Source organism: Lissotriton vulgaris, chromosome 1_1, assembly GCF_964263255.1.
Source record: "Lissotriton vulgaris chromosome 1_1, aLisVul1.2, whole genome shotgun sequence".
NCBI lineage: Eukaryota > Metazoa > Chordata > Amphibia > Caudata > Salamandridae > Lissotriton > Lissotriton vulgaris.
The window spans coordinates 1,062,613,690-1,062,639,107 of record NC_141685.1 but is presented as its reverse complement, the minus strand read 5'-3'; the positions used below and the strand labels follow the sequence as shown (position 1 = coordinate 1,062,639,107).

The window sequence follows — 25,418 nt, the reverse complement described above, 5'->3', positions numbered from 1 at the left end:
TGCTAGTAAGCTTCCTAAGTTTTACCGCTCTGTAAAGGCAAGTTGCGAAGTTTACGAATTTTGCACAACTTGGCTTGCGGTACAGTGTTCCACGAAAAGAAGTTCTTGCTGGAGAATTTGCAAAATTCTCGCACTAAAAGTACATTTTTGTGGGATGGTTTGCTTTCTTTTCTGCAAACTCTGTGAAGTTCACTAAGCTTTTCAAAATAGCTGAGAAATTGCGAAAAAGAGTCTTGCGATTTCCTACTGCCCTGTAACCTTAGAGCAGTGATACTCCAAGTACAGCCCGGGGGGGGGGGGGGGGGGGGGGGTATGCGGCCCTTCTGACCTTTACATGTGGCCCTCTGGTCAACAGCAGCACTGGGCTGCTGTTTACCGACTCAACACTAACATCAAAAAGATGTTAAATAAACAAGCAAGTCTTTATTTAAAGTTTAATTAAAGTTAAAGAAAGGAAGTAACTAGGGTGTCCTGTACCGCACTACCTTAAAAAATCTTCGGTTTTAAAGACATCTTGCAGCAAAAGTGTAATAGTATGACGAAGTCTATAGACATTTCAAAAGGTTTATTTCATTAACATGCAGAACTGTTTCACCTTACTACATCAGATTATATCAGTGCATTGCTATATATATATTTTTTTTAAATGATCGTTGTCATACACAAATTTAGAAACATTTGTTCTTCCCCCACACCTTGCAATAGCATGAAAATGGGGACCCACTCTAAATTTACTTAGAGCCAGGGAAAAGGGGGGGAAATATAAACACATCAAGAAGAGGGTTTCCCTTATGGCTCACATATTTTATACACTGTGACCTAGTTCACATCAATATTACATGTCCTTCAAGATATGCCAATAACACGTTTTTTTTGGATTTATCATTACCAGATTTTATTTCTTTTTCTTATGTATATCTATATCAAAAACTTTTTTTTAAAAGTGCTTTTTTTTGTATAACATTTCTTTTTTACAAATTCATTATACTTTTCTTACACAATTTTAACACATATAAAGACATAATTCATCTTCTAAACACTAATTTGCAAATTTTTATACTCAAAAGTTATAAAAACCACCCTGACACCACCACTAAAATCACACACACCAGCTATTCGTACATGCACTCACATACAATTCATTTGTAACCCAAACACTCTTTCTGTATATAAGGTATAACAGAGACAAACTCTGACTGAGTAATAACCACAGAATGAAATGTGGGATTCCACACCCTGACCACAATGCCAATATTAAACTAAGAGGCTAGGCAGTTGTTATGGGCACTCTTTGGGTGACCTGGGTTTCTTTTATACATAAACAACAATCGCGTTTATTAAATCAAACCCTGGGGAAGGTTTTGTATAGCGCACATCCTGATGTCCTGTATTTTGAGGTCCTCTTATATGTGATAATGAAGAAAAAGGAAGGAAAGGCCCAAAATAAATTGCCTAGGATCACACAGTGTGGTTAAGTGGAGAACGTGGAATTAATCCCAAATTTTTGGTTTCACATTGTGCATTTCAGACACTATTCTTTGCTTCTGCTACACCCACATTACAACCAACTCCTTCCTCCTGGCCCTCGGTCACATCATAGGCCAAGCTTTGTGGCCCCTGGGGAACGTTTGCGAGTACCCCTCCCCCGGAGCGACCTTTTCCTAGTGATTTCTATTCTAGGCTATACTGCAGTTTCTTGGGAATTCTACAGATTCTCTGCCCACGATTATCTCTCCCCCTTCCGCTCATAACAATGACCGTGGTTTCAACCTCCTTTTCCATAAAACTAATTTCCTTAACTCTCAATGAGGCTCTTCTCTCTTGAGCAATATGAGGTCCACGCACACACCAACCGTTAGTTCAGGACACGTCCAATCCCAATGTTAACGCATGCGCAGGCCTCTACTTACCTTTGATCTACAAACAATCCACATAGATGCCAGACCTAATTTAAGATAGGCGGGAGACTCCCGGTTTTTGAAGCCAAAAACGACTTTCTTTTGGCTGTCTCCGCCTGAAATTGCCAATGCTTCAATAGAAGTCAGTGGGGGAAATGCATTCTCTCGATTGTTTTTTTTTTTAAACCTCCCACTTTCCGCTGCTAAAATGTTGGCATGCACGAATCCACAAAAATGAAAACTTGATCCCTCATTTGCGGTCCTGGGTTGGCCACACGTGAACTACAAGACTTTACTGGCCAGTCTGCCACGCTTGCATTTTCCCATCGGACCGCCGGCTCGGGGGCTGCTTTCAGGGCACAATAGGCCAGCCACCCTGGCCTGACCCATATCCCGGCAGAAGGCGGGCTCGGGGGCTGCTTTCAGGACACAATAGGCCACCCTGACCCACATCCGTCAGGCCCGGGGGCTGCCTTCAGGGCACAATAGGTCGCCATGACCCAAAAATAAAAAGCTGACGTTGCCTCATGCTAGTCGCAGCTTCAGTGTGCGTCGTGTTTTCATTTTTTTGCTTGGTTGGATATTGGTTTCCAGTCTGGCCCCGGTGGTATATATAAATGCCCATGCGCATTCGCTTGGCATAGCCATGCGTGAACTAAGGGCTGAGCAGACGTAAAACGAGGGGTCCGCGTATGTGCCAATCTGTAGTTAGAGCATGTATAGCTCTGGGTTTCACAGGTCTCTGCCTTCAGGCACTCAAAATGGCAAAAGCAAGGAGAGATGCAATATTTACATTAACCTGTCACAGCTCCAGATTCAATAGAATCAGACAAACCAAACAACTTCTGTAGAAGGGTTGGATGCAGGAAGGAAAATGGGTGCATAACAATGAATGGGAAACGTGTGCATTGAAGGCCAGGAATCAGGGAGCTGCATGTGTGAATTAGCCCAGTAACTCCAGGACCTGCATGTTTTACCACGACTCAGTGTCCAGAGCCCATTTTGACAGTAATTATGGGGAGGACACTAGAGGGAATCGTAATCTAAGGCCCTGGTTTTTATCCCTCTGATTAACAGGCATCACTTTATTAGACCCATAGTAGGCAGTGCTTAATTTGAGTTGGTGCTTGCAGGTGGGGCCCACTGGTACTCATTTTTGGGACCTGGCGCTTTTTTTTCTCAACAGGCTCTTATCCTGAGCTAGGGAAGGTAATTCCCAAAAGAAGGAATGGAGGAGAAAGACAGAAAACAGTGACAAGGTGAGAAAACCGAGATGAACAAGCATTGACAAAGCCAAAAGGTCTCGACTATGCAAGAGCTGTTGGCTTTGACAATATGTTTTAGCCATGTTGGAGACCAGAGTAGCTGCTGTTCAGCATGGCTAAAAGTTAATGGGGTAAAGAAGAGTGGAGTGGAGTGAAGTGTAGTGTCATGGAGTAGTGTACATTGTTGTGGAGAGTCGTTGAGGGAGTAGACTGTTGTAGAGTGGAGGGGCACAGAGTGTCATGGAGTAGGGTAGAGCAGAGTGGAGTGACGTAGAGGGTATTGCGTAGACTGGAGTAGAATGTTGTAAAGTAGAGTGGCATAGAGCGGAGTAGATTGTCATAGACTGGAGTCCCATACAGTGGAGTGGAGTAGTGTGTCATAGAATAGAGTGGAGAAAATTGGCATGGAGTGGCATGAAGGGAGTTGCGTAAAGCTTCATAGAGTGGAGAAGTGTGGCAGAATGGTACAGAGTGGAGTGGCGCTGAGTGCAGTAGAGTGTCAGTAGAGCAGAGTTTAATGGAGTAGAGCATCATAGAGTGGAGTATTGTGGAGTGGAGAAGAGTGGCCTAGTTTGAAGTGGCATAACGTACAGTGGTCCAGAGTAGATTGGTGTAGAGGGCAATAGTGTATAGTGCATTGCTTTTGAGTAAAGTGGTGTATAGTGCATTGGCGTAGAGCGCAGTGACGTAGAGTAGCATAGAGTGCAGTGGTTTAGATTAGAGCAGTGCAGAGTAGATTGCAGTGGCGTACAGTGCAATGGTGCCGAGTTGTGTCGCAAAGATTGGAGTAGAGTGACATTGAGTGAAGTGGCATAGAGTGGAGTGGCATAGAGTGGAGTCATGCATTGTAGAAAGGAGTAGCGCAGGGTAGAGTGCATAGGTGTAGCATAAAGTGATGAAGAAAGTGTAGTGGCAAAGAGTGTAAGGGTGTAGAGTGGCATAGTTGAGTGGTGCAGAGTAGAGTGTAGTAGCATGGATTGTAGTGGCATAGTGTGCAGTGGCATAGAGTGAAGTCATGCAGTGTCAGAGTGCAGGGCTATAGAGTGGTGCAGAGAGCAGTCACATAAAGTACAGTGGTACAGAGAAGAATAGTGTAGAGTGCAATGATGTAGAGTGCAATGGTGTAGAGTGACATAGCGTTCGATGGCATAGAGTTCTGTGGTTTAGAGTAGAATGTTGTAGAGTATAGTGGCGTAAAGTGCAGTAGTGCAAAGTAGTTGGTTTAGGGTGCATAGGTTTTGAGTAAAGAGGCGTAGAGTGCATTGTCGTAGACTGCAGTGGTTTAGAGTGTAGTGGCGTAGAGTAGAGAGTAGAGTGGTGTAGAGTAGAGTGGCAAAGTGTTCAGTGGCATAGAGTATAGTGGCATAGAATGTTTCAGGCTAGAATAAAGTGGTGGTTTCTGAGTGGAGTGGTGGAGAGTAAAGTGGAGTTGTGTAGGGTGGAGTGGAGTGGTATAGAGTAGTGGCGTAGAGTGCTGTGTTGCAGAGTAGAGTATGTATGTGATTTCTAGAGAGCACCTGTTACTCCAAGTAGTGTACTGGCCCTTAGCACTGGAGTGGCCTAGACTGGAGTGATTTAGAGTGCAGTGGTGCATAGAGTGGTGCAGAGTAGAGTAGAGAGGCGTAGAGTAAAGTGGCAAAGAGAGCAGTGTCACAGAGTGCAGTGGTGCACAGTAGATTAGAGTGGCGTAGAGTGCAGTAGAGTGGAGTAGAGTAGTTCAGAGTAGACTGCAGTGGCAGAGAGTTCAGTGCTGCAGAGTAGTGTCATTGAGTGAAGTGGTATAGAGTGCATTGGTGTAGAGTGCAGTGGTGCAGAGTAAAGTGACAGAGTGCAATGGTGTAGAGTGGCATAGAGTATAGTGGTGTGAGGTGGTGCAGAGTAGATTGGCATATAATGCAGTGGCCTAGAGTGTATTGGTTTTGAGAAAAGTGGTGTAGAGAGCATTGGTTTAGAGTACAGTTGCATCGAGTGCAGCGCTGTAGAATTGAGTGGCGTAGTGTGGAGTGGTGTAGTGTGGAGTGGTGCAGAGTGGACTAGAGTGGCATAGACTGCAGTGGTATAGAGTAGTGTTGTAGAGTGCACTGGTGTAGAGTTGATTAGAGAGACTTAGAGTGGATTGGCATAGAGTACTGTAGCGTAGAGTGAAGCGATGCAGAGTAGAATGCAGTTACTAAGAGTGTAGTGGTGCATAGTAGTGTGGGACAGATTATACCACATAGAGTTGATTGGTGCAAAGTAGAAAGGTGTAGAGTGCAGTGGCATAGAATGCAGTGGTGTACAGTAGATTAGAGGGGCGTAAAGTGGTGCACAGTAGAGTAGCATAGAGTAGAGTGGCATGGAGTATGGTGGCAGAGAGTGCATTTCTGCAGAGTAGAGTATCGTAGAGTGCAGTGGTGTACAGTGGTGCAGAGTACAGTGATGGAGAGTGCAATGTTCTGAAGAGGCACAGAGTAGAGTGGCACAGAGTAGAGTGGTGTTGAATTCAGTGACAATGCAGTGCTGCGGAGTAGAGTGGTGTGGAGCGCATTGATGTGAGTGCAGTGGTGCACAGTAAGGTGACATAGAGTGCAATGGTGTAGAGTAGAGTGGCGTAGAGTGCAGGGGCTTAAAGTCGAGTATAGTGCGTACACTGCAGTGGTGCAGAGTAGATTGGCATAGTGCAGTGGCGTAGAGTGTATTGGTTTTGAGTAAGGTGGTACAGAATGCAGTGGACTAGAGTGGCATAGACTGCAGTGGCATAGAGTGCAGTGGTATAGAATAGAGTGTTGTAGAGTACAGTGGTGCAGAGTACGTTAGAGTGGATTGGCATAGAGTGGAATTATGCAGAGTTTATTGGCGTAGAGTGGCATAAAGTAGAGCAGCATAAAGCAGAGTGGGAGAGAGTGCAGTGTTGCAGAGTATACGGTCGTAGAGTGCAGTGGTGTTTAGTAGAGTGGTATGGTGTATATTGGCGTAGAGAAGAGTGGTGTAGAGTGCAGTGGCGTAGAGTAAAGTGCTGTGGTGCAGAGTAGAATGGCATAGAGAGCACTGGTTTTGAGTAAAGTGGAGTTGGGTAACGTGGAGTATGCATGGTATGGTAACATACTGCCATTACAGACAAGACATCTTCAATTTAAATGACCCTCACATTTGCACTCACATACAGTTTTACTGATAAAAGTATACCGCGCACAAACGATAATGTGAGTAAAAGTCATCACCCAATGTATTGATTTGATTGTAAGCACAGTTCATTTACAGACATTTAAATTTTATTGTTTACTAGAAGAAAAAAAACATCTTCCAGCCTTCCTCAAGCAGACCCCAAGTAGCCAGCATGGTTGTCGCATAAATCTTCTCACTTTAAAGCCAGGAAAAGAAAGAGAAACACCAAACTCCCTTAAAGGCACAGCCTGACATTTGACCTCTGTCTTTGAATGCACAGCAAAAGTGACAAGATAAGAACAAGATTTAAAGGCCTGTTTACAGAAAGCAGTTTGTGGAAGAATAAAGTAAACAAGGTTTGAGCAATGGGAGGGACGTATACCAGCAGGACAACCTAAACCAAAGCCAGCAAATAGTAAGCCAGAAGTTGAGTTACACATCACAAAGCCAATGTTACAGAATGCCTAGGTCAACTTTCTGAATGTCCCCAAGATGTCTTTAGCAAACCAGATAGCAAACCAGATAGCTACTCTGTTTGGTAGACTGGGACATAAAAAGCACCTTCAAGAGTAAGATAAAGAGGTCCAGAGTGTTTGATAGTGGATTAAAGCAGTGGCGGCTGGTACGTTTTGGAGGGAGGGGGCGGACGGGACACACTCACGCACATGCACACATACACATAACACTTAAAGCAATGTATTCACACATACATGCATGCACACAAGCACATCCATTCACAACACTCTTCACCAAACGTTCACACATACATGCACGCACCAAACAGTTTAAAACATAAAGAAACACTTACCTGCAGACAGCTCTGCCTCGAAGGTTCCAGAAATGAGGTCAGCCAATGAGGGAAAGCAGTAGTCCTAACGTCATCACAGAGTGGGATGGGGTCAGTGAGACTGCTGACCCCACTGATTGACACTCAGCCCTGGGTGCGTCAGGGCTCAAAACTGAAGCGCCCAGGTATGAGGCAATCAGTGACGCTACCCCTCGTCACTGAGGGGAGGGCCTCAGGGGCCGGTGCTAAGCTGAGGACGTCACGCCCACAGGAGCTGTGACTTCCTCAGCCCAGCAAAGTTCAGCTCAGGCAACCAGGAGCCTGCACTAAATTCCCTTGTCTGGCTCCTGGCTGAATGAACTGAAAGTGAACAGTGTCCGCCAGGTTGACCTTTGTGCAGCCTGACAGACACTGCTCATGAGGGGCGAAAGGTGGAGGGGCGTGGCCCCTCAGCCCCAATGGGCTGGCCGCTCCTGGATTAAAGAGACGTGCGGTGGATCAAGACAACACAGCCTTGGTATTCAGCACACCATTATTCAGTAGTGCCAACCTACAGCGTCTGAGCAAAACCTTGGACCCTGGCACTTACAAAGTAAACTGGTAGTAGGTGACTGAACCACTGAGGCATGGAAAGGCCACTGTTAGTAGAGTTGAAGGGGACAAGGTTGACCATAAGCCCCCTCAGAAAAGTTTCTGCAGAGGTCCCCAATTTTGTGTTGGATGATAGTGGGGCGAGTGTGCTCCACCTCTGGGGGTTCAGACCTTCTACCGAGCAAAACATTGCCACGTGGACCTGTCTTAATACCTGAAACAAAAGACAGGCGTGATCCTGGCCCTGCACCGTACCTTGAACAGTGCTGACTCCGGAGATTAGCAACGTAAACCATCGACTACGAACAAACACTCCTATATTCGCCGACCTTGACAGAAAGGCAGTGGCTAATTCAAACAGATAAGCAGTAACTACACACACATTCACCGTGGGTCGCGGAATAGTGAACTTCAGGTGTAGCGTTCAAGCACTGTTCCTTGAGGGGAGAATTCCTTTTTAGGGGTGGGTAGGCCTCACTTTGGAGCTGTGGGGGCAGGAACGATGGGACATGGATCTGGCTGGATACATGAAACAAAGCAAGCCGGCACCATTCTTGGCAGTCCGCCGTACCATGAACAACATTCACTCTTTGAGTAAACAACATGTCACATACTATGAACAAGTGCTCTTTTGTTCCTTGTCCTTGGAGAAAAGACAAAGGGTGCAAGTGGATAAGCAGTACATTATACTGCTACTGCTACTTCAGGGCCCGCTACACACACTCAGGCATGCCAGGAGTTGTTGGGCGGCCAGAGTCAGTAAAGTGAAGCAAGCTCTTCGTAGGACAGACCAGACCTGTTTGAGACTTCATTGTAAATGGCCTTTAGGGAAATACACCAGATGGCAAATCCCGCATCGGGCGCCATCTAGTGGAGTTAGCAGTGTTAGACGCCTCGCCTTTAATTAATAGGGCAGCTTTGTTGCAACATCTATAAATAAATAAATAAGGCTTAGCAGGAGCTCGGGACCCACAAAAGAGCACATGCCTTGGGAAATAATGACCCCTCTGGCCCCATCCCTTTCAGATAACCCTGTACATAATCGTCGTAATTTCTCCAGAGTTGTAAGGTCTGTTGGCATGCAGTTGGTGCAGATGATGATGATGTTCTGGGAGTAGAGAGGCTTTATAGGCCTCTGGGCCCCTATATGGTACCTTACTGTGTTGCTTTTACAAGATGTTATGTATATGTGCGTGGATTTGCATCTATTTGATGTATAAAGAACTTTACTGACTGTATAGCGCTCGTATATCCGCAAGGATCTTGTCCGCGCTCTATAAAATGTTCAAAATATAGTGGAGGGAGACGCACAGGAAAACCTGTGTTCTGGGTGCTCACGATTGTTTTTTTTTTTTTTTTAAATATTTTTATTGTTGCACACACTTTATACATTATAGAAATTTCCAGCATTAATACTTCATGCTTCATAGCTAAATAAACTGTTTTTACAAGATATACAAGTTTTTCGTTACACATTTCCACAAACAGTGTTTATGAGTTTCTTAGTTAAATACAATTAAAGTCCTTCTTGGATGTGCCTGAGACCCAATTCCTTCCTTCCAAATACTTATGGGTTGCCATATTCTTAGGCCTAATATCCTTCCCCTTTTCCCTTTACGTGCATAGATATTCTTCTCCATATTATACGCGTTCAGGAGATTAGCCAGCCAAGTTTGCAGTGTCGGTGGGTTTTTGTCAAGCCAGGCCCTTGCTAGGGTCAATCTATATACTGACATTGCGACAAACAGAAATTCCTGATGTATGTCAGCTCCTTCCGATCCCAAACCTAGGATTATTCTAGCTGGGCTAAGAATGATTTGAATCCCCAGGGATCTATCTAGAAAACTCTCGATGTCCCTTATTAGCGTGTGTAATTGAGGGCATGTAGCGAAGATATGGATACTATCTGCTTCGCTAGCGTTGCATCGGGGGCAATTTATGCCTGTGCTCCCTCCCCATTTAGCTATCTTAGCTGGAGTATGGTACAATGAATAAATAGTTTTGTAGTGTTGTGACTGCATGGGGGATGAGCACAGTATAGTACGGCCCAGGTCCAATGATTTTTTAAACCACCCAGTATCTATGCTGAGTTTTTCCGCCCATTTGTTACCCACCTTTCCTAAGTCATCAGTTTTCCCTTTCATCAAACAGGCATAGAAAGACCTAATGGTACAATCCCCCGAAAGTCTAATTTTTTCCAGTATCTCATTCCTCCCTACACCCACAGACCCCCCTGCTTTATCATTAAAAAAACTCCTGACCTGGAGATACTTGAAGAAATCTCTATTGTTAATACCATATTTAGTTCTTAAATCAGCGAACTGTACGATCCCCTCTATATCAAATAAGTCCCCGATCTGGATGATTCCACTGTTCGCCCATTCAAACATTGCTTCATCTGCAAAGATTGCATGAGGAAACGACCTGTTTCTAAAGAGTGTAGTGTATCTGTTATACTTCCCAATTTTACTTCTTTTCAAGAAGGCAGTCCATATCTTAACAGCAGTTAAGACCGTCTTAAACCTTGTTCTTTTAAAGTAGCCATAATCGATACAATTTAAGAAGCAGTTTCCCACGTCTGTCCCTAAGACCGTAGCATACACTTTTATAGACAGGTTATTGACTCTTTCATCCAGGCCATTTCCTCCTATTAACCCCTGCATATACTGTAGAGCAGCTGCCATGTAGTATAACCTGAAGTCTGGTGCACCCCACCCCCCCCCTTTCCCTTGGGAGCGTCAAATATTTATATGCCCTTCGCGTCTTTCCATGGGCCCAGATAAATCTGTTGCATAATGTCTCTAGTGCATTAAACCAACTATTCTCAATGAATAAAGGAATCGATCTGAAAAAGTAAAGAAATTTGGGGAGAATCAACATCTTGATAACATTAGTGCAACCCATAAGTGAGAGGTGTAAATTATTCATTCTTATTAGATCTATTTTTACTCTTGACATCAGAGGAGCCATGTTTATCTCTACCACCCTATCCAGATTTGCTGATATAGCCACCCCCAGGTACATGGCTGAAGCAACTACCCTAGCGTCATTACACCCTGAGTAACTATTTTCAACGATCTGTGTCTTGGGTTTATTCAATTTATATCCTGAGATTAGACCGAAGTGTTCTGCCTCTACCTCGATTTCCCGAATAGCAGTGGAGGGGTTAGGTGTCAAAATGGCGACATCATCCGCATACGCGAGGGTTTTTATTGCACAGCCGTTTATGTTCATTGGAACAATCAGTAGATTCTGTTCCAACCTGCGCAGATAGGGATCCAGGTATAGCGCGAACAACAGGGGGGATGATGGACAACCCTGTCTGGTCCCTCTACATATCTTGACTGCTGCAGAGTATCCCCTATTGACCCTAATCCTAGCCATTGGGTTGATATACAAGGTCTGTATGGCCTTAATAAAACCCTCCCCAATTCCATTCCACCTCATGGCTGACCATAAGTATCCCCAGGAGACCCTATCAAATGCCTTCTCTGCATCTAGAAAGAGCGCTGCCATAGGGTCTCCTAGGGTACCTGCTGCATCAAACATGGTGATAACCTGCCTAACATGCTGTGTGGTTCCTTTACCTGGAATAAACCCGTGCTGGGAAGAACTGACTAAACACTCGATCACCTTTGCTAATCTTATAGCTAACATCTTTGAGTAAATCTTGACGTCAGCGTTCAACAGGGTAATTGGGCGGTAAGAACCTGGTTCAGTAGTTGATTTACCTTTTTTTAGTATTACGATTATATTGGCTGCACCCCAGGACTCAGGGACAGATTCACCCTTTTGTGCCATTGCCATGATGTTAAACATGTCCCCTATAATTGCTGTTTGAAAAATTTTAAAGAATTCGACCGGGATCTGGTCCGGCCCTGCTGCCTTCCCAGAGGGCAAACTGCCAAGAGCAGTAACTAATTCCTCTACCCGGAGTCCAGCATCTAGCTCCTCCTTTTCCATTGTAGGGAGCACAGAGGGAGGCACCTCGCTCAGATATGTTTCTACCACTTCTGTACTTACTGTAATGTCTGAGGAGTAGAGATCTGTGTAAAACTGTTTAAAAACCTCCCTTATCTGTCCTGACTCTGTTAGTAAATTCCCCTGTGTATTGACTATTTCTTTAATGTCTGCTGTTGCTGCTCTCTGCCTGGTCCGCACGGCTAAGATATGTCCGACTCTTTCACGATTGTGAGGCAGTCTATTTCCTTGCTTAGGGATGGATAGCAGCTTGGGGCATGTGATACACAGAGGAAAAGACTGGTGTTGGCAACCATAAGATGGGAGAAGGGTGCATGTGGGATTTCTGATACAGGCAAGAATCCGAGAGTGAAAGCAAAAGCAGCAACTTGTGAACCAGGGCCATCTAAAATATTAATGATTCTCGAGAAGTTTGTGAGATTAAAAAAACGTTTACATTATGACATTTTTTATCATTTTTTGCTTGTGCAGAAAACTTCTTACTGAGAGATGTTTCCTGCTCGAGCCCGTCTCTGGCTGCAATCTCAAATGACTTTTTTCCGTAAGGTATGCCCTCACAAGATAACTTCATGCTTGATACCAGCAAACCAAAGTACAGGCCACTCATTACACTTCAAACATTTTTTGCAGAAAAAATTAGGCGATTTCATTCACCCTAAATACCTTCCAAATTATTCTCTGGGTGAAAACTACAGTTTCACCAGTCTATGGCATCATGTACCCTTTCTAAAGCCTTTACGATAGGCGCATTGACAAAGTCAATAGGTCTGCTGTCGGATACCAGCCTTTTAACTTTGTCAATGCTTGTTTTGTTTAGTCATGTTTTTTGTAAAACTTTATTATTGGAGATGTTGCATGGCCCACATCTATCTAATAAAACTGTAGCTAAAAGCAAAAATACTTCTTTGGTTTCTAAAAGCACACATTGCCATAGTAGTGTCTGGCTCTGAAGGAAACTGCTTTGTGTGTGGATGTGCTCCTTGTGAAAGAGCAAAATGCTGCCACTCACAATGTATTTAGCCAATGGCTTTAATTGAACTAACCTATTGTCCCATGCTGTATGGTGTACAGGATGGAAGAAAAACTTGAATGACAAAATAACAGACCAATAGATCGTGATGGCTGGCTGAAAGTCCCTATAAGTAAATGTAATACACATATTTTATTAAAATCAAAATTGCTTGGTTAATACCAGCCCTAAATATGGGTAAGAATGTCTCTCTTGGCCCTGCTTTGAAGATAGAAAAAAATCCAAACATCCTTACAGTCATCGATGAGCTGCAGTTGAAGTAGGCTGATTCGCACAGCAGCAGGCTGGATGGAAGAAAATTATGGACTCCTGGTTTCCCATCCAAAGGGGGCGCACTGGCATGCATTTCAACGCAATCCCTTTCCATCCGAGTCACCCTTCAGGATACTGTACTTGCAGCACGAGGTAGGCCTCCAAGGGTTGATGGGAGCAGTACCACAGCACACCTTCACCTCTTCCTCTATGTACCGTCTCAGAAAGAGAATGTAGGGCTCCAGGAATCTATTACATCCCATTCTTCATGTGATTACCAACGGTAACAGCAAGTCTTCCTTGTCCAAGGAGTTAAGGTAATTCCCAGGAAATTTCCTTCCCTGAGGCGAGTTCTTAAGAAAAATTGTGTGATCTAAGTGGGCCACCTGATATGAGTAGCTTATCAGGGCCAGTCCCCATGTCTCCTTTCCCTGTCTATTCTCCGCCCACACCACAGATCAGGGTTCTTTCCCACTCCAGAGCCCTCGATAAATGTCCTCCCCTGCGAGAGAGCAACATGGTGGGAGAATGGGTTCCATTCCCAATGGCTGTCAATGCAAGCTGCATAAGAACCAGAGCCGGCTTTAGCGTTGGTGGCGCCTTGCACGAAAACCTCTGTTGGCAACACATGCAGTGACCTTCTTCTTCGTGGATTCCCAAACTCCCACTCTCCAGTGGGGGCCTCATTTCTCCTTAGCCCCTTCTTGCACTTATTTTATTGTGCTTCTCATTCCAATGCAGAGTATCGGAGTGATTTACATCACAAACATATTATAGAGAGACAATGAGTCATACAAGAGTGTAAATCAGTGAATAGGAAACTTGCATAAGACAATGAGGACTACAAGGTGTAGGATTCACATGTCATCCATACTGGTTGCCATTATATAGTAAACATACTTGGTCTGGAGAAACTAAGGGGCATTTTATTAAGTTTTCATGCAGTGTAGTAAAAAAGTTGCTATGCTGCATTGTGTAAAAGGAAGAGTACAACAGCCCCATATCTACTATGATGTGGTGCTGTTGCTCTCTCCTCTAGTGCTGGCGTGCTTTAGGCAGCCTTGCGCCAATGCACATACCCTTGCACCATAGTTCAAGAGTGTGCTTGTGATGTCAACCATAGGTTTTGTACCAGAAGGGTACCATTCCAGCACAAAATTCTATGCTTTGACAACGTTGAAAACGTTACCACTTTGTTCGTGTGCTACACGGTGCAGCACATATGCAAAGTTTGAAAGGTTTAGAGAAAATAAATCTTTTCTCCAACTTTATACCTGCTTCAAGGAGGCATACTTTTCGGATGCAAATCCCTTTCAAACAAAGTTTAGTAGATAAGGATTAGCATCAAATCCATGGGTGGGAGCATGGGAACGTCCAAGTACCCCTCATGGTACGCTTCCTTGATACAAAGTAGTACATAGAGAGGTGTGGCTCACTGGTTAGAGGCGGCAGACCCGAGTGCAGAGAACGGCCCGGGACCAGGGTTCGATTCCCGACGCGGCAGGGTCTTGGACCAGGATCAGCGGACTGATAATTCTCGCATCAGTGCCTACTCCGACCGGGGAGCACACTCGGCAACTCTGGGCATTAGCTTGCCTCATCTCCACAACGGCCCCACACAAACGCCGGGGATGCCTGGTTTCACCTTGGAGACCCCCAGGAGGGACTATCTCACAGGGAAAGCCAGGACGGGTTCCCCAGCGGTCTATAGCGCTACGAGGCCTCCGGGTAGCAGTGCGCTTTACAAGACACAACAATTTACAATTTACATAGTGCTGATTTGTGTTAGGGCAACTTTCCACCACAATTCAGGGTTTGCAGAGGAAAGTAAACCCCAAAGCAACACTTTACACCATGTTTGTGTACCCATGTTAATAAATCCACTTCATAAACTCAGTATTTGAAACATAACACAATGATTGGAGGTGTCGTACTAACAAATTTGTATTACTACCTAAAAGATTCATTTTTGGCCATCTTAAAATAACAAAAGATTGAGGAAAAACATTAAGAATCAAAACCTGCCCTTGCAGTTTGCATGCAGCGCTTTGATTCCAGTTCATAGCTCAATGTGATATAGTAGAAGGAAGGATTGTTACTTAGGGACTCCCGGTAATAAATAGACAAAAGCAGTTACCCACCAAACTGCCTACATAAAAAACAAATCTGTGATCTGCATGTTACACCAGGATTTTTGCATCTGTAATATTAAGCCACTATGTTACTTTATCATGGGTCAAAACTGTGACTAGAATTACAGGTTTACAGCATCCATTATAAGACCTCATTCCTCACCTCTAATTCTAATCCACTATCCCAACTTCTTATCCTTACTTTGAATCCATCATCTCTACTCCTCCTCAATCATTCCTACTTCTCATCCATCATCCCTACTTTTCATGTCTCTTCACTACTTTTCCTCTGTCTTCACTTCTTCTCATCCCTACTTCTTATCTATCATCTCTACTACTCATCCCTCACACATGTGCTGCATCAAGCTAATGTATCAATCTCCATAGGTCTGGGTGAGAAAGTGTAATCCCCTTTATGTAAGGTAAGATTTCGTTTCAGTGCCTAAAAACTCAAAAGTGAGTCATGTCAGATTCAGCTGGATACGATGTTAATTTGACTGGGACACAAAATATCAACTTAATTCACAACTTTAAAAAAGTTAGCCAGTGTCTTTAGCACATTCAAATAATGTTAGGATTATTTCATTTCTTAGCAATTAGAAGCGGAGCGCACTAAATTATGTTTAGGAGTATTCTTTCATTTGTGTGCAACATGTAAGAGAATTTTTCCCCCATGGCGACATCTCACATTTCAAAACCTTTATTTGCTTTATTGCATTTTAGAAAAAATTTACAAATGCAAAATTCTGTTAGTGTCCATGGTGATATTCCAAACAAGCATAATAGACAAAAAAGTGACGGGCTGAAAGCAGAAAAAATCCATAGGCTTGCATTAGGGATTAGCTATTTTGTAGAATGAGCCTTTCAGCAATTTGCCTATATATCTATAATATGGTGCGTTATTGGTGGATTTTAAAATAATATGAAGTGTCTCAAATAATGAAGAAAAGTGGTACAAAAGCTGAAGAATAAATGTCTGATGTTATTTGAATTTAACATATTAGATCACCTATGGTATGAAACCACAGCACAAATACATTAAAACAAAAAATAAAAATGATTAAAACTGCAAACTAAAAAAAAATTAAGGTACATAATTTAAAAAAATATACATTAACTGAATATAACATAACATTACAAAAAGTAACAATCTTAAAATGATTATTGTGATTATTCTATCAGAAACTTAAGAATAATACGATGTATACCAGTATTGCTGTGGTAGTAATGAGTCGTATGGTGAATAGCCTTTTCTGTTTCAAAAAAGGGAGAATTATTGACACAAAGTTTCACACTACTTTATTACAATTTTACCAACCAAAATGTAAATATGTAAAAGCAATTAAATGCCATCAACAAGATGGTGGCCTACTAGTATCATCAGACCATCATGTCTGTGGTTGATTTTCAACAAAGTAATTTTTTTTAATGCATCCTATTTTCCTCAAACGAAATGGTGCTATAGTTTTAAAAAAAAGTGCCTTCTTTTTTAAGTTTGTTTGAGAGTTGACAGTTGTCCCTTGGATCACTTCCTTCTCTCCAACATACTTTTTTTTCACATTGAGAAAGTAGAAGAGGTCCCAAAGGCATCCCTTCCCTTTTGCTAATGGGTTAGAAGTCCATCTCAGGAACTGGTAACTTCTCAATGTTTTGTTGGTACCGGATTTCATTGTGAAAATATTGATATATTGCATACCAAATTGGACTTTGGGGGGATGCCTACAACACGCCCCTTCCAAATAACGATTCGGTATAGGGTTGCAATTACTATTGAGAAGACAGAAAAAGTTCACTGATCCCTAAAATGGGATTAGTACATTTAAAAATGCCTTTTAACAGTAGCAAACACTGAATTGGAGTGTTTGCGACTGCTAAAATGCTAAGTGCCAGATGTATTAAAGGGTTTTGCCCATTCTGTGTCTATGGGGAAATGTGTTGATACATATGGCCCTTTGTACTTCTGGCCCTAAATTTCTGCTGAGAAACAGCAGTAAAGAGCTGCTGGTGGACAGAAGATCCTCTTAATTTTGGCGTGGTGATTGGTTTAGTGATACAGGTAGATGTTTAGAGCACCATAGAACATCTTATGTTGTCCGGCAGTCATTCAACATGTTTTGACAGGGGCTGGTGCCAAAGCTTGTCATATGTGACAAAGATAGCGTTTTGATTTATTTTTATACCATGGTTTTCGGATCTAATAAAAATTGAGCGGCAGAAACGTGGACATTGGTAAGAGGAGCCTGAAATACCAGCCCAACTAAAGGCCAGCCCAGGAACCCAATTCCTGGTTTATCCAATGCATGCTGCAAGTACATTACCCAGTGCTGAGGGTCGGGTCCTGAGAGAGAGGCAAAGGTTGGGGAGGAGAGATGAAGGGTAGTGGTTGAGAATGGATGTTGATTAAACTGGGTACATATGCGCCCTGACAGATAATGCTATTTTTATTGTAGTTTGGCACAATGATAAGGGGGCGCATCAAAGTTTCTGCCTGACGTCACCAGCCCTGCCCAGAGACTTTTGCAACAAAATAGGCACCCCTTTGGAGGACTTCTGCTATGCCTCCTTGGTCAGAAAAGAAATTTGTTGAAGGGAAAATAAACTTTAAAAAAAAACATGCAGAAAATTTGGCAGAATAGGACTAAAGTTAGAGCAGTAAATTTGCCATCCAGTGCAATGCCAGCAACTGCTGCTTCCTACAGTGCAACCAGTGCATAATTTGTGCCAGTGTTTTCCAGTGCTTGGAACTGGCACCTGTTTCTTGACACCAGCACTTTGATAGTCCACCATATGGTGTCGCTGTCTGATTATTTTTTAAATGGGCACATCAACAGAATGCTTAACAATTTTATACAATCGATAAATAACACCATCGCAACCAGACCAGCTTTGTGTGCCGGAATAGTCAAAACTGTCTAGTTTGCAGAAGTGGGATGGTTGGTAAAAAAGCATTGTTACTGGCATTAGCACCGGCAGAGGCAGTGTTGGTGCAAGCTGCAGTTACCGCCTAAGAAATATTTAGGGGCCTGGCACTTTTTTTTTTTTTAATTAAGCACCAAACCCAACTAAAGGCAAGAAACACAGTGCACAGTAAAATCATGAAGAAAACAGTCTTGAAATGTCACCCAGCTGTCCAAGGTGGGCACCTTTTCATACAGATGGGGGTTTTGATTAAGGAAGCATTTGCTAAGGCTTGGAGCATTGTAATTTATCTAACTTGTGTAACACATCATTTCTTTCATTCAAAAAATTAACCATGCTGATTGGGCACAACAAGGCCGAAACCAGTTTGGGTTGCTGTCTTGCTGTTCCCAGTGGCCGTGGCCTAGCAGTTCGGTCTCATCTGTCCCTTTTGTGTAAACATCAAGTCAGATGTGCATATAGTTACGCTTTCTTTGTAGCACAGACAACCTAAACAAACATTTACAATGCAACAGTTTTGCCTTTGCAAAAGTTAGAGCTATTGGCATTGTAAATGACAAACGTTTTATTTGTGTGTTGTTTTTGAAAATCGATAAATAAATGGCATTGTCATTTACAATGCCAATAGCTTAATCTCTCGCAAATGCGTGACCTATTGCATTTGCACCCACAAACACACAGAACCACACAGAGCCACACACACCCACACACACAGAGTGAAAGCACATTGAAGCCCGCGTGCCTATTAAGAGATGGGGTTCTCTCTGTAAGCCTGTAATAGTTAAATGGATTCTGAGGCACTAAAGGTGTTTCTCACATCAATGCTGCTATACCATGGTAAAAAACACAAAAACTGAACATTATCCTTTTAACTTTAGTAATACATTTATGAGGTGTTTATTACAACAACTGTGCGCGCACACAAAAGTCTCCGCTCCTCCCCACCCCTCCCCCGTGCTTCATTAAGTTTCCTCACCCGGAGCGCTCCTTCTCTAATTAACAGAAATTGTAGTGCAAGGATTAGGTGGAGGCGTGGGTGTCCACTGAACAGCCCTCTTTATTGTGGAAACGGACTCTCAGGGGGCGCGAGGAAAGCGGGACCCCAAACTGTGCTTTCACTTTCGGTTTAACCGCCTCTCCAGTTACACGCCCCGATGCGAGGGAGCTGCCCACGCCACTTTTAGCTCAAATTAACGGTTCAGGTCTGGGTCTTAACGCCCGCTCTACCGCCTTATAATTTATTGTTCTTTCATCTCACCTTAAAGATAATTACTATTTATATATCACGCATAACGATCCAAGACATGGGCCCGATGCACGAGCATATTTTTTAAAACTAATTCTTTAATGTCATCGCTACAACATTTTATTTGGTTAATTAAATAATCCTACATGTCGGTATACTCGCAGCACCATTTATGATAAAGGGAGTTATGTTATGTCAGTGGCTTTTCACTTCACGCTGATGTTTACTGCACGTGGAGGGCTCGCATTCTGCACGATCGTGCATAAAACCCCGGCGTCTGCCTCAGCGAAGTGCTGGGGGCAGGCTCGGGGCGCACAGCACTCTCCGGGGATCTTGCACGTTTCACAAATCACGGCTCCGACCGGAATCAAGCCTTCTACATCCTTGTGCCACTCGTGTCCCGATAATACACACATGTTTAAAGGGTAATATAGGAACATGTACTGGAACAAACATTCAGCGGTAAAATTAGCTGGACGGGAGGGTTAATTCATGGCCAACATGTAATTGTGGAGAGCGTGCACGTGTGATTATTTCACGGGCTTGCCTGTTAACACACGCACGCATCCTGGAGATGGCCTCCTCCACGGCGGCCTGCAGCCGGGCGGCGGTCTCTGGGCTCAGCCGGGCGCTCTCCGCCGGGACGTACCAGGCGCAGATGCGTATAGGGAGCAGTGAGTCCGGGCTGCTTGCCCGCCGTCCCCTGGGCGGGGGCACGCGGGAGGGCGTTCAAGGGTTAGGGCTCGGAGCACGGGGACTGCAGACTGAACGTCGTCATGTATGCAGCGAGCCCTACAGGGATGCCCAGCGAGAACGAAATATCCTGCTCACGTGCCAGTGCTAAATGGAGACTGACCCACGCTGAACTTTTGTTTCAAATTAGCGCAGAAAATTACCAAAACCCATTTTACAAGGAATCCACCTTGCCAACCATGTTCCCTTCATCTTCACAGACAGGGAAACCTCCAGTAAGGCACGATAACAATCTTCGTGAATGCAGTGGTTAAGCAAGTGAACGCACTGTGTAGTCTTCAAACTGTATAAATGCCGTTTATACCGGAAGGCTAGAGGCTCATATTGCTTTCACTTGCTATAAGTTCATTGAAGCAGTGTCAATACACATCTGCGTTGGTGTAGAATCGCATCCCAAAGTGTGCTTGAAAGCAACGTGTGGCCCAGAATGAAAGTTATTATGTATACACGAGTACGCTCTACGGAAATACCACCTGCTATTTACAAAGTGCAGAGGAGTTAAATGGGTAAAATATGGCTGTGAAACAAACCCCACCTTTCAAATATATGTAGCGCACATTAGACAGTAACCAGACGCTACGGGGTATGAGAAAACATGTTTTTCAAAAGAGTTTCACCCGATGGCGCCCATGTGATCACACGGAATCCACAACACACTACCTCTGAAGTTACAGCGCAGAAGAACAGCGAAAATATGATAGCAAGCGCTTCATTGAAAAGACCTCATTCTTCAAACTTCTGCCATTCTGGGTGAATCCTGACCCCGAGTATAGTAATGCCTACACCCCAGTGAGAATTAGGAGAAACATGATTTTATGTCCCTAGTCTTAGGTGAAGAGGCACCCCGCAAAAACATTTACCGCCCCTCCCACCAGCCAGGGCTCGGCTCCTCATTTTTGCAGCAACCTCAGATGAGCGAGGTGCCTCCCCCTCATGTGGCAGCTGGAGGCCTCACACCGCGAGCTGCATCTCTCCTGTAACTGCACAGCCCCCACTCCGGTGCGGCCCCTTAAACCACCGCACGATTTGGGACACGTTTAGACAAAATATTTTAAAGGTATTCTGTACATAATAGTTCGCTATGCGCCACATTCAGACGGAATATTTTAAAGTGTTCTGCGCATATGAACCAGCTTTAGCCATAAAGATAACAGTTAGCAACGCAGTGCTCATCAACTTTGTTTAATGCCTCGCACCGCTGTGGGAAAGAGGCGCGTCCCCCACCTATGGTAGCTGGATGCCTCGCCCACCCCGCCACATTTCTTCCAGAAAGGCGCGGCCCCTTAAACTTAAAAAGACATGATTCATATATATGTAAACCGACACGCACTCCATGGGGGAGCGTGCTCTGCAAACCAGGCGTGGCCTCCACTTCGGCGCGTAAACCTTCATCCTACCAAGACATTATTTAATCATCTATGTCGACCAGAACTCCATAATTGAGCGCCGTGAGAATGAGGCGCGGCCCCCGCCTATGGCAGCTGGTTGACTCGCCTGCCGCACTGCAACTCTTCCAGCACGGCGCAGCCTCTTAAACTTCCAAAGTCATTTTTCATTTACATCTACCGACACGAACTCCACAGGGGAGCGCTGCTCTGTGAACCAGGCGTGTCCCCCGCATATGACTGCGAGACGCCTCGCACTGCGAGGTGCTCAATACAATTATTGTAAAGTAACCTAATACTAAACGCCCTTATGAGGCGACACACTACGCCTAGGCCCCCTCAAACCTCCGGTCTGAAAGAACGACTCGCACACAAACTCGGTCTAAAAAAAAAACAAGGTCATTTTGGGATTCGGGGGCGTGTTTGCGTGTTTTTCGTGCTCTCCCCTTCCCATTGGCATTCCAGCCAATGGGAAGAGGAGAGGGCGGGAATTTAAAAAAGACACGGAAACGCCCCCGAATCGCGTTTTCACGGGTAAAGCGTGATTGACAGCCAATCTCTTCCAAGGGCAAGCGTCCATTTATGGAGCTAGCCAATGGAAGACAGAGGCGGGACGAAGCCCCATACTGTAGGATCATAAGATTTCGCCCTTAGCGGACCACCTGCTTCGCAGGTGCTACGGCCAGGGCAAAACCTGAAAATTATGTCATAGAATGCACTTAAAGTAATTACCAGTGGTTCAGATTAATTTAAGCATTCCACCCATCAATTTATTGCTCTTCAAATGTTAAATAGTTCATACACTGAAGCTCTTTTTCTTTTCCATTGCAGGGCTGGAGTCTGGATTCTGCACCATCCCCCGGCTTTCCCGTCAAGAGAGGACCCCAGAACCTTCTTACGGGTTGGAGGACCCAGAGGATCCTGAGGAGGCCGAGTCAGAAGAAGACTCAGAGCCAGACACTGAGGGATGCGACTCCCTGCAGTCCTTCCACCTGGACTTTGGACCTTCGTTGATGAGTGAGGTCTTGGGGGGCATTGGATTTCCAGCCACCATCGCTGAAGAGGAGGAAGAAGAGGAGAATGGTTGGGGTTACTCGCCCAATGGGAACCCCTGTGGCTCGATGACAAACGGCCATTTTGCTCAACAACACCAGGATGCGCATACAGAGCGGCATGCAGAGCGTGTCGCAAACCACCAGACCCCATGGGAACGTACTTCCCATACGCAGGACACAGGGGGCATTCGCTTGAATGGCCTAGGTAGCCACCCGACCCCCCAAGCAGTCTTAACAGTAGATCACGACAGTTTTAAAAGAGACACAGATTCAGTCACAAAACCGACACCAAGCCCTCGCAGGCAGCGTGGCTTGTGGCAAAACGAGCGGCCTGGCTTGTCCAGGGACCAAGAGCACATTGGACCAGCTAACCCGGACTTCAAAGCAGAGGCCACGCCGCAGGCCCTCCCTTCCCCAGTTTCCAGGGTGGGTTTCAGGGCAGGCGAGATCAGCAGGGTTGCCAGAGTTTTGGATCACCAGTTCGGGGCGACTCCTGGCGAAGACTGCAAAGAGGAGCACGAGGAGGAAGTGGTCCAGTTGCCACCGGAAGAGGAAGAGACAGACACTAGGGCTCCGGCGCCAAAGGCCGCCAGCCGAGTCTACCTGGCCCTGCGGGGAGGGGCCTTTGCATATGCCGAGGAGGAAGAGGACGATGACGAGGTGAAACTGTGACCTCGACCCCCGCGCGGGACAAAAAGAGGGCTTGGGACTTTCATGGAACTTTGCAGCGCAGCACGTGATCAAGGGCGGGCTCTGGCTTTCTGTACCTTAATAGGAAACGCTAACAACGGCTTCTGAGGAGAGAGGGGCGGGGAGAGGAAGGCAAAGACAGAAGGGAGGGATGTGGGAGAGGCACGGTAAAGGTATAAAACAGGAAAGAAAGTCAGTGGGAAAGATAAATGGAAAGAGTGTCAGTAGAAGAGAGACAACTGAGAATAGTGAGGGATTACAGAGGAGGTCAGAGTGAGAGAAGGGGGGTACGCAGAGAGGAAGAGGATGAGTGTCTGGGAAAGGATGAGAGAGTGTGTGAGAAGTGAAGAGAATGTCACAAAAGAAGGACACGAGAGGGAACCACAGACACAGGCGTGAGGGAGGCGCCTGATATGAGAGAGAGAGAGAGAGAGAGAGAGAGAGAGAGAGAGAGAGAGATAGGTGCCAAAGAGACGAGAGAGAGAGAGAGAGAGAGAGAGAGAGAGAGAGAGTGGCAGACGAAGAGACAGAGGGGAGAGATAGTGTGGGAAAGGCAGCGGAAAGGAGAGAATTTGTGAGGAAGGTAAAGGGGATGAAGGATGAGGACAAAATACAAGGATAGGGAAGAATGGAATGGTAGATAAGGAGTGAGACAGAAGATAGAGAATGGAGGTGTCAAGAAGATAAATAGAGAGCTAGATATTGAGTGCAGAAGGGGGCGAATGACCAGTTGAGAGGGTATTTTAGGGGAGATATACAGCAACAGAGGAGTGTAAGGATGAGAGGAAGATGGAGCAAAAGAGAGCCTGGCAGACTGAGAAGGAGTGACCTAGAAGGGGTTGGTTGGCGAGAGACGAGGGAAGAGTCAGTGCAAGAAAATAGACTGCGTTCGAGAAGAAATGGAGAACAAGAGAGGCCGCGTGAGTGGAGTGGCATAAGGTAGTGGAAGCAATGAGAGGGGGAGATTGAGTGAGTGGGGAGAGAGTGGGAGCGGAAGGGAGATGGCATAGTGTAGGAAAGGAGAAGGAAGAGTGTTCACTGCGTCTTAAAGAGTGATCAAGATGCCCGCACAGACAGAAGAGGCTGTCACACACACCGCAGAGACAATCAGAGTATAAACAGAGACCCCCCCCACAGAGATAACTTTAAGAAACAGCATGCATTCTATAAAGAGACAATCACCAGACCTGCAGAGGAACCTGTATGCCATCTACAAAGTGATATCGAGGTGTCATATAGGACAGTAAATGTACCCCAAAGAGATCACACCAAAGAAAGTGTTAACTACCCCTAAGAGATAGTGCACCTCTCCAAAGACACGTCTCACATAACCCCAGGGAGACAGCTTACGTTATATAAGCAGCAGTCAAGAGCACCAAAGAGACAGCCAAATTGTGGTGCAGAGACGGACACCCTCGAGGCAGGCCTCACACAAACATAGGATACCAATGAGAGTGTGCTAGATTGTCCAAAGAGACATGCAGCCATCCCAGGAGGCAGCTAGCACATACTAAAGAGACACCTCAAAAATACTGTCACCATAGAAACGGTTGCAAAAGCAAGAGCGCCCTGGGTATTGATGCATACCAGATAAAGAGAGAGCGCTTTCTGTCCATAATAGACCCCAGCAGAGCAAAGAGACACCCGCGGAGGTAGCCTAAGAGAGAGCCCATCTGCACTACAAGGGTGATATGTGCTGGGGTAGCAGCTTCTGCTCTTACCATTCTAGGCCCTCCTTAGAACCTTTCAATTGCCCCCTCACCGTCCCTCTCCTATGTTTCCTGGGGGCTCTTCCCCTCTACTCAGGGCCACTGGAATTATACAGCAGGGGCAGACTAGATTATGCGGTAGGGTTGACTAAATTTTATGGCAAGAAAAGGCAAATTATGCTGCATATAATGCTGTACATTTTGTGATAATATTACTTCCTTATTTTGTTATATTTACACAAGTCAACACTGTCTGGGCAAAGGTTTCACCTCATAGCTACCATTTTAACGCCCAAATACATAATAAGCAACATAAAAGGGGCCAGTCAACTTTTGCAAAAGGCCTTCCACTGCGCAGCAATACGCGTTGCTGCGTTTTTAGTAACTTTTGATTAGTTTAAGCTATTTTTTCTGCTAAAATCTACAGATTATGCATCAGATGATGTATTATGTGCCAAATTATGCGCAAAATGATGCAGACAAAATCATATAATTTCTGTGGCCCTGCCTATACTCCTTGAGGGGCCTTGCCCATACTCCTTGAGTGGCCCTGCCCTATCTTCCCTGCAGACCCCTCCCCT

The 25,418-nt window shown here is 45.0% G+C and overlaps 1 protein-coding gene across 2 annotated transcripts in view; it reads left to right on the top strand.

Annotated features, from left to right (window-relative positions):
• CDC42EP1 (CDC42 effector protein 1) overlaps positions 1-23,332 on the top strand; it is a 96,182-nt gene extending 72,850 nt beyond the window's left edge. For both annotated transcript variants that reach the window (XM_086963063.1, XM_086963058.1), the window contains exon 3: positions 22,215-23,332. In XM_086963063.1, coding sequence (XP_086819189.1) covers positions 22,215-23,110 — 896 coding nt within the window. In that variant the 3' untranslated portion in view covers positions 23,111-23,332. The remainder of the gene's footprint in view (positions 1-22,214) is intronic.
• The last annotated feature ends 2,086 nt before the right edge of the window (positions 23,333-25,418 follow it).